The sequence below is a fragment of the Brassica oleracea genome, chromosome C6 (genome assembly GCF_000695525.1).
Source record: "Brassica oleracea var. oleracea cultivar TO1000 chromosome C6, BOL, whole genome shotgun sequence".
In the NCBI taxonomy this organism is placed as follows: domain Eukaryota; kingdom Viridiplantae; phylum Streptophyta; class Magnoliopsida; order Brassicales; family Brassicaceae; genus Brassica; species Brassica oleracea.
In genome coordinates this window covers 34841526-34851610 of record NC_027753.1, presented here as the reverse complement: position 1 = coordinate 34851610, position 10085 = coordinate 34841526, and the positions used below count along the sequence as shown (strand labels likewise).

General features: G+C 34.1%; 1 protein-coding gene across 3 annotated transcripts; it reads left to right on the top strand.

Moving 5' to 3' along the window:
• Positions 1-4571: 4571 nt before the first annotated feature.
• Positions 4572-10085, top strand: LOC106298219 (probable LRR receptor-like serine/threonine-protein kinase At1g56130). Of its 3 annotated transcripts, XR_001261459.1 has the most exons (20): positions 4572-4812; positions 6251-6437; positions 6581-6652; positions 6739-6810; positions 6882-6953; positions 7030-7101; positions 7183-7254; positions 7366-7437; positions 7590-7661; positions 7747-7818; positions 7927-7998; positions 8167-8238; positions 8324-8389; positions 8585-8650; positions 8763-8807; positions 8906-8967; positions 9055-9307; positions 9379-9431; positions 9515-9713; positions 9800-10085. XR_001261459.1 is itself a non-coding variant. In XM_013734297.1 (19 exons), the coding sequence occupies exons 1-19, from the start codon at positions 4689-4691 to the stop codon at positions 9871-9873; spliced, it is 1920 nt and encodes a 639-aa protein (XP_013589751.1). In that variant the 5' UTR covers positions 4576-4688; the 3' UTR covers positions 9874-10085. The 3 variants fall into 3 exon arrangements, 2 of the variants coding, with proteins under 2 accessions (XP_013589750.1, XP_013589751.1); XM_013734297.1 differs by having other exon boundaries at positions 4576-4812; positions 9055-9431; XM_013734296.1 differs by having other exon boundaries at positions 4574-4812; positions 8906-9431.

The following is a 10085-nucleotide window of genomic DNA, read 5'->3' as shown; positions in this document are numbered from 1 at the left end:
AAAAATTTGTATTAATCTTCATTTTATCAAGCACTTCTTCGCGTTACATAATTACTTTCAAGTGAAATTGAAAATATGTCTGATGAAGAGTTAACTGAGTTGATACAAGAAGAAGATGCTCCTGCGATAGACTATTAGTGAAATTTTTTCTACAAAGGACCAAGGTATCAAGAAGAAAGATAAATGATGGTGTATGATCTGAAATCAGATTATGAGGATGAAGGTTCATGTTAAAGGTTAGTGAGAATGAGTCGAGAGAGATTTATAGGTCTTTGCGAGCTACTTAAATGTATATATGGCTTACAACACACACGCACACACAGTGTATGCGTTGCAATCTTCTTTATGGGTAAAATAATATGCAATATGGTTTAAGATTTGGAAAAACAGAAAAAAAACAATAGAACTAAAGTTTCATGAAATACTTGGAGTAATGGAATAAATGTTTGTAGATATTGTTTGAAAGTTATATCTAACCGTTTAGAAGGAAATGGTCGATATTGTTTTGTATGAGATTTAGATAGTACACATAGCAGTTATGGTATTTCTATACAAATGCTTATTATATTTGCGACAACGAGAGACTTCACAATTTTATCCGTCAAACTGTCAAAGCAACATTGGAAATGTTGAGTTTGTACAGGTAGACTGGAGGACATTATGAAAATGTACTGATACGGTTCCAACTTGTGAAAAAGGAATTTTAGCAACAAAAAAAAACTTGTGAAAAGGGATGATTTTGTGAAGAGCTACCAAACTAAAGAAGAAATATGAAATGATGTTTTTCATGGTAATCCAAATATCATTATTAATAATGATATAAATGATGATCATAATGTTTGAAATGAGGATGAGACACAAGCCTCATTGCTAAAGATATTTGGATTGCAAACTATATTGTATACTAGTGGTATTCCGGCGCTGCGCGCCGGTTTGCATGTTTTATTTTTACATGAATTTACAATTGACTATGATGTCGTTTGTATTTTGTTGTATAAGTAGATTGGTCCTAAAATACTTCTTTCTAAAATCCTCTCATCTTAGTCAAGCTTTGTCAGTTTTGGTGACTGGCTCCGGTGGCTTTCTCAATTACCGGAACTGGTTTCTCCTCTCATTTAAGCTTTAGTTTGTGTTTTCGGTGGTGCGAAGGATCAAGCTTCAAGGATGAATTGGTGCACGCGAGTTTTCTCTTCAGATCTAGTTGTGTTCTGTTCTTTTTCATATCAAGGTTTCTCTTTTGCCTTGTTTTTGCTTCCTCTGTTCTAGATCTGTCTGCATGTTCTCTGATTCGTAGTCAGCTTCGATTGAGCGGTTGTGATTGTGACTCCTCTCTAAGCTTGCATGTCTCCGGACTCCTTGGTGTTCGCCTTTGAATTCTCCTCGGTTTCGTTCCTTCACTAATCTGTTTCGTGGGATTAGTTTTGGCCGGGTTGAATCGATTCGCTCCTTGTTTATTGGCGTTCTTAGAGTCGCTTATCAGCTTACTCCGTTGTTGCCGGTATGACATATCGGTTTTAAAGCTATGGTCTCCGTGCTTATTTCTCTATGCTATTCACTATAGGAGGTTTCAAAAAATATGAAATAAAGTTTTTTAAAAAGTTGATTTATTACGATATTACAATTAAGATGAATTAAGTATATGCATTCAAATAGTTTTGCCTCTGAAATTAAAGTTTACTCTTTTTTCTAAGATTTTAAAATTTTGCAGCTTTTCATCTAAGTCTCAGTTTCCTTATATACTTAACCATGAGTACAAAAAGTGAAAGCGAAGCTAACTCAAAGTACCATTCTCATATTTCAATCAAATGTCAGCTTCTTTGGCTGCGGCATCAGTATCAACAACAACAGCAGCTATAAAGTGCGTCACTGTTTGTGTTGGAGTTGTGGGCTAAACTTGTCTTCTTATCTCCTACTCAAGTACTCTTGCAACACTTATCCAACTATATCCATCTCTCTCTCTCTCTAGTGAACTGTCTTTTTATTGGCTTTTGTTGGTGAATGTTGTCCTTGTTATTACAGGATATGTTCCAACAGTGTTCGACAATATCTATGCAAATGATGTAGTCAATGGCAAAACTGTCAATCTTGGTCTTTGGGATACTGCTCGTAAAATAATTTGTCACTTTCGTTAAAAGTCTTGTTCTTCTATCAGGTTTGTATTCTCAACATTGTGTCAAATTCTAATATTTTGACCCTTTAGGAGAAATGATGACTTTGTTTCTCAACAATCTAGAAGTTTCTAAGTATTTTAAAAAGAATGGATCTTTACTCTTAACGCTTGTCTTTGTCAACCATTTGATATAAAAAAAATGCTTCCTGAATTCATGATTAAAGTTCGTTCATGTTTTTCAAAACTATTATCAGACAGATTATGATTCTTGGGCAGTATCTTTGGTGTTTTATTATGAATATTGTGGAGTATCGTATTTGGTATTTTATTATATTACAGGTCAAGAAGATTACAATAGGCTTAGATGAGTTATAGAGAGGAGCAGATGTTTTTATTTTTGCCTTCTCTCTTATCAACAGGCCTAGCTTTGAGAAAATTGCTAAAAAGGTTTAAACTTTCTTTCCACTTCAGTTTCACTGCAATGTAACTTTATCACACACCATCTCATGTGCTTCTGGTTCAAATTTCTTTTGCAGTGGGACATTGAGCTGCAACATTATGCCCCTAACGTGCCTACCATTTCATTAAACCCAAACTGGCAAATAAATATTACAATGCAAGGAGGAAGCCCAAATTAAGATTACAGCCCAATAACAATTTTAATGACCAGCACGTGTAATCTAAGAGAAGCTATGAAGATCTCGAGATGTGATGTCATCGCTATCTCGTTTCCAGCGAAACCACCACCATAATCCTTTTCTTTTGTCAAACCACCACCGTAATCCTAGTTCCAGTTCTAGAACATCATCCATGGTGCTTGAAAAAACTTCAATAATCGTCGCTTGAGCCTCTAGATCATATTTCACTCGCTTGCATTGCTTAGAAACCTTCGCATATAAACGCCCAATTGATTGAAAATCTAAACTCTACCACCGTAGAATAAGAACTCGGAGAGTCGGCCTAGGTATTTGTTAAAGCGCCGTCAGAACACGACCAGAACTTCATGTCTTCATACTCCAAACCGAACGGACCGCAACGTCTTGAAACCTCACCCAAGGAATACCTACACTCGAATTCGCCTTACTGAAAAGTGAGGATTTATAATCACAAGGGAGATGAATCAAGCATCAGTGATGAGAAAGATCTAATCAATCAATCGGGGATAACCCGCCATTGAAATCGATTGCTAGGAAAGAGTATTATTTTGGATCTTGTTTGAGTTGAACTAAACATCGCAGAAAAGTACGACATTTATAGTGGAGGCTTCAGCCGGTGGTTATGGTGTAAAACGAATCGGTTGAATGAATGCAAGTGGGCTGAGTGGAGTAGTCAAAGAAAACTAAGAGTAATGAACAGAGTTATTGAAGGTGATACGTTACAAAGAGCTAGACGCGTTCATAATTTTGGTGAAATCTCATCGTCGGGGAAGACGGGAGACAAACCTAATGGGTGTCTAACAGGCTCAATGTATGGGCTTACTCTAGCTATTATAATAAAAGCCCAGATCACATTATTTTTATGAGAAGCGTTAAAAGCGTCGGAGAGAAAAATTGCAGGACTCTAGTATGTGACACGTGGAGCGATTTGCCTCTTTCCTATTGATGATGTGGCTTCATAAGGAGAGACTAAAGTCTCCTTTATTATATAAGATCTCATTCTCAACGTCACATGTTAGACAATAAAAATGTTTAGTACAAAATTAAAATTTGAATAAATGTTTGTGTTTTGTTTTAAACATTATTTTATTGATTTGTAATGAAATATATGTTTACACTCCCTCTGTTTTATTTAGTTGGTGCCGAAGGTTTTTACGCGACGATTACGAAAATACAAATTTTTATACCATTTATCTTGGTTACCTAAAAATAACATTAAATAAAGATAGTCGAACCAGTAAAAAAATAATACTCTGTAATTAGTCACAAATTTCAATTGACATTTAATTTTATCTAGATAATAAGAACATTTCTTATTATGGAACAAAATAAAAATATTTAAATATCACTTAAAATGATACAAAGAAGTATATTTTATTAATACATTAATATTAATTTCATTCTTTTTTTTAAGAAGTTACCATTTATGTTACCAAAAACATTTCTTTGATATTACTCGTTCCATTTATTTTATTCTATCCACTAATCATCTATGTTCTATGTTCTATTTTTTAAATTTTGTATTCACAGTATTCCTAAACTTGACTAGCAATTACAGCCATAGACTTTATTATTACGTCCATTGACTACCATTTTACAGCCATAGACTTCATTACTTCCATTGACTTACGTGTGTTTTGGTCCCATTTTCAAGTGTGATTTTCATTAGACAAGACAGTAAGTGGTGGATTAACGTTAGTGTTTGGTGTCACGGTCCAAGATGGTGGAACCGCGTGGCATTGTTTAAGTCTTCGTCAACGCGCGTGAGTTACGCTAAGGAGGAATGGTGTGTTTACACTCAGATGGCAAACTAGAAAAATGTATCGAAGTTCGGATAAAACACTAACAGAGTCGTGTTTTTGAGTCAAGAGTAAAACATAGGACTCTCTCTCTCTCTCTCGCAATTTATTCTCTGGTCGACGATGATGCCCAGGCTACGACTGTATCCATGTCTGCTCCTAACTGTATGGTTCTTGTGTATCCTCTGTTCAGTTCATGTGGTTAGAGCTCAAAATCGTACTGGGGCCTCTACTCATCCCGACGAAGGTCTGTCTTCTTTCTCTTTCAAAAAGTTATGTTCAGTCTGTAGCTAAGTATGTGGGACCTAGTTCCACGGAGATATATTTTCTGTGGTTTTACATATATTTAAAAAATTTAAATTTATATCATAAATATATATATATATAATATATATTTAAATATTATTAATTTTTAGTAAAGTTAAATTAATAATATTTAATTAATTTTACAATATATTATTATTAAATCATAAAAATTAAAACAATTATCTGCGGACAACTTTTTTTTAAAACATTTATTTTAATTAAACGAAGAGCATATATGTTTAAGGGAAAATTTGTAAAATAGCCAAAAAAAAACTAAAATTAGATTTATAGAGTGAGAGTAAAAAGAGATAGGAAGAAGATGGAAGAGAGAAGGAAATTTTGGGTAGTTAGCTAATTTGAGTTTTTTGTGTAGCTATAGGATGCAATTTTCCTATGTTTAAATGTTCAAGTTACTTTTTGTTTAATTTGTTTTTATTTCTATATTTGGCTTGTAATTAATAATATCCAATGTAAAATTTAACATATTACGGATTGTTTAGTTCAAATTCAAATTGTAATGAAACTTATTCTTCAATTTTTTTAAATTTTTTTTGGTTTTTAGTCAGGATTCTCTGTATCGGATTAGTTTTGGTTTCAACTTTTTGGATAGAAAAACTGAAAAAAGTGAATGATATAATTTTGTTTCTGGACTGATTATTTTAGTTTGGTTCTAACTGTAAAACATTGTAAATAGATGAGGTGTTTCGTTGATTTTTATTTTATTGGTTTTAGGTTAATAAAAATTAATTATAAATTCTATTATAGAAAAGTAAATTTTTTTTGGGAAATTATCTTAAATAGCCATTTTAAGTTTTTAATCACAAATAGTCTTTTAAAAAATGACCAATAGCTTCTTTTATTTTGAAAATTTTTATTTTTATTTTTTATTTTAAAAATTTTAAAATCTCATTCTTAAAATCACACTCTTTCACTTTAAATTATATGTCTAGATTAGGTAACTTTAAAGTATAACTGTATATTTACTTTTTAATAAAATATATTTGATCATTTTTTTCTATTTTGTGAAAAAAGCTAAAAAATAACTATGAATTTTTCAATTTTTATCGATCAAAATGAATACTCTCTCTGTTTCAAAAAGATAGATGTTTTAGAAAAAAAAATTGTTTCACAAAAATAGATACTTTGTGTTTTCTATGATAAAGTTATAAATTTTAAGAAAATTAATTGATTTTATTAAATTATTATTGGTTAAAAATTATTGAAAATTAAAAATTACGTAAAACAATATATTTTTTACAATGATTTAATGTGTTTTTTTAATATACACTAAATTTTCGGAAAATCTATCTTTACGAAAAGGATGGACTAATATATAAACAGCGCGTGCCTTTAAAATTAATGGGATAAGTAATTGACAGCGCGTGCATTGAACTCCATCTTCGCGACATGGAAGATTCGTGCGCCTAGAGAATGGAACATCAGCGGCGAGCTTTGCTCCGGCGCCGCCATAGACGACGGTGTCACCATCGACAGCCGTGCATATAGCCCTCTAATAAAATGCGATTGTAATTTCGTCAACTCCACAATCTGCCGCATCACAGCACTGTAAATGGATCTCTACCCTTCTCTTGCACCCCAAGTGTTCGACACATATTCTCCCACTGCGAAATCACTAACTGTTGCAGACATGTTTTAATGGCTCTCCAACTTAAAAGAGCTCTTTTTGGGTTTCTTTTTTGATTTCATAGGAAGGTTTATGCTATAGATGTTGTAGGAACTATACCTGAAGAGCTCTGGACTTTGCATTACCTCACGAATCTGTATGCTTTTTACTATATAGTTTCGTCAAAACAGAGCTAACACACTTATTGAGACTCAAAGTTCACATCTTTCATCTTTTTTTCAGGAACTTGGGTCAAAATTTTCTGACAGGACCCTTATCTCCTGCAATTGGAAACCTGACTCGGATGGAATGGCTGTAAGGATGTGAGAGACTTTCTTTTAATAATGAACCTTTTTACAAACATTTTTTTCTTGTCTTTCACGTAGGACTTTTGGGATCAATGCGTTGTCTGGCCCTATTCCTAAGGAAATCGGTTTGCTTAGAGAGTTGAAATCGCTGTAAGCTTATATGATGTATTTTACAATGCTTCTTGAGGATTTTGATGGTTCCTTACTATATATATATTTTATGCAGTGCTGTCAGTTCAAATAACTTCTCTGGTTCCATCCCAGCTGAGATTGGGAGTTGTACAAAACTACAACAAATGTGAGTGTATCTGTCAAATGCTTATGCATCTAACATAGATATGCAACCTTAACCTTCCAGATTATCTTACATGTATTGCAGCTATATAGATAGTTCTGGACTTAGCGGGGAAATACCCTTATCATTTGCTAATCTTGTGGAGCTGCAAGTCGTGTAAGATATATTGACTTCAAATCTAAACTTTATTGTTAGATGTCTGCAGCTATATATTACTTCACATTTTTTTGGTCTTGGGGTGATTTTTTTCTCTCAATGTTGTATCAGTTGGATGATGGATCTGGAAGTTACAGGTCGGATACCAGACTTTATAGGAAACTGGACCAAACTTGTTTCCTTGTAAGAAGATTTCTTTTCTACAGAGTTGTATATAGTGGACTTGTTCCATAGCTCTTGTTTTAATGTATTATATGTTAATATTGATATATGTGGTAAAACTCTTCACTGCATTTTAATTTGGGATTAAACGATGGGTTCTTGTTTTACTGCAGGAGAATTCTCGGAACTGGTTTGAGTGGTCCGATACCGTCGTCATTTTCTAACTTATCTTCTTTGACAGAACTGTACGTGTTGCATTGTTTGTCATAATCTTTATTGTTTACGGTTTCTCATCTTTTGCTTTCTCACATATTTATATCCTAAACGTAGGAGGTTAGGTGATATATCCAATGGAAGCTCTTCTCTTGAATTCATCAAAAACATGAAATCTCTAAGTATATTGTAAGGCAGCTTCGATTTGGATTCTACTCCTATTCATGATCAGATTAATTTACTGTTGAATAGTTTATCTCCCCTTCGTGTATTTAGCATTGATGATTTATGTTGTAGAGTATTGAGGAACAGCAATCTCGAAGGGACAATACCCTCTAATATTGGAGAATACTCAAGTTTGCTACAAGTGTAAGTACGTTTCATCAATATGCTCTGAAAGCTGTTTTAGGATCTTTTCTGTAAAAGCGTGAGACACCAATAATATGAAATGATCTTAGAATTGGTGATAACCAAATTTTTATTTTCTTAACTTGAATCGTTTAATGTGTTACCATATAATTCATGTCTATTTTACAGCGATTTAAGCTTCAACAAACTACATGGACCAATACCGGCTTCACTTTTCAACTTAAGTCGACTTAGTCACTTGTAAGATTGATATATTTTCTGATTCTTTTTAGTCTTTATTCAAAACCCGAGTAATTGTTTGAAACAAATGTTGTCTTCATATCAGGTTTCTAGGAAACAACAAGTTGAATGTTTTCTTGCCCACTCAAAAGAGTCAGTCGTTGAGAAATATGTGAGTAACAAAATCCTTTATGGAAGGTTTGACAGATACTCAAGTTTCATTCACCTTTTACTCGGCACTTAGTCGAGTTGAACCCTGTTCCACTCTTGGTGGCGTGGAAGACTCGCCAATATAATCAGGAAGCTGTTATGGAATGTATAACATGTTGTGTAGATCCTACTAATTGTTCTTTCTTTATACTTACAGAGATGTGTCCTACAATAATTTGTCTGGAACTCTTCCTTCATGGGTCAGCTTACCGAACTTGAAACTGTAAGTAAACAAAATGCTATAATTTTTAACTTACTCACTGTGTTCTTCAATCTCAGGAAAAAATTATTTATAGGAAATATTTATTATGATCATATGTATGTTATTTGTGCAGCAACCTAGTTGCTAACAACTTCACATTGAAAGGTCTTGACAAGAGGTAATTATCTTGGATATGTTCTTGTTGGTGCTTGAAATTGCAATGTGTATAAACGACTCGTCTTTTTTTTTTTCTTAAATATAAATTTTGGTTAAAAGAGTTTTACCAGGACTAAAATGCATGCAAAAGAACTTCCCCTGCAATAGGGGCAAAGGAATCTGTAAGTGTAACGAACAGATATCTTCACAACCGTTGTTCTTTATGTGCATTAACTATTATAAAAACAAATTGTTTATTATTTCTCTAGATTCTGACTTTTCGATCAACTGCGGAGGGCCAGAGATAAGATCTGTTAGCGGAGCACTATTTGAGAAGGAGGACGAGGATCTTGGGCCAGCTTCCTTCTTCGTGAGTGCTTCTCAGAGATGGGCAGCCAGTAGCGTAGGACTTTTTGCCGGAAGCAGCAATAATATATACATAGCGACTTCACAATCACAGTTCGTCAACACTTTGGACTCGGAGCTTTTTCAGTCAGCAAGACTCTCTGCATCTTCCCTAAGGTATTACGGGTTGGGACTAGAAAATGGAGTCTATACAGTGACAATTCAGTTTGCTGAGATACAAATGATAGGTTCCAACACTTGGAGAGGTGTTGCAAGAAGAAGATTTGACATTTATGTCCAGGTCTGCACCGCCTGATCGAGCTTTCCTATTCACAAAGTTAATGTTTTGGTGTACTGATCTTCTTCTTCCTAATTTGGTTCCAGGGAAGACTTGTTGAAAAGGATTTCGATGTACGGGGAACAGCTGGTGGCTCTAATCTTAGAGCTGTTCAGAGAGAATATAAAGCAAATGTATCAGAAAATTACCTCGAAGTTCATCTTTTCTGGGCTGGAAAAGGGACATGTTGTATTCCGATTCAGGGGGCTTATGGGCCATTAGTATCAGCCGTTAGTGCAACACCAGGTAACACAAATGACAAATTATTTTTTTCCTTAATTTTCACTATCTCCTGATGGTGTTAAGTGGTTCCTTTACACATTGCTGCGCAGATTTTACACCAACTGTGGTTAATATACCGCCATCAAAGGGAAAGAACAGGACTGGTACTATTGTTAGTGTCTGATACTCTTTTACTAAGGCGAAGACTGGTGTCAGAGGCTTTGCCGTTGATATCTCATCTTCTAATATACACAATCATAGTGTTGTTCGTCGGGTTTATGCATTTTCTGTTGAACCTTTGGGTTGTTGAGCTGGTGTTCATCTGTAGCTCGTTGTAGTCGGATCATTGGTGTTGTTTTTTTAATACAAATTAATATGAGTATATCCTTTCTTGGC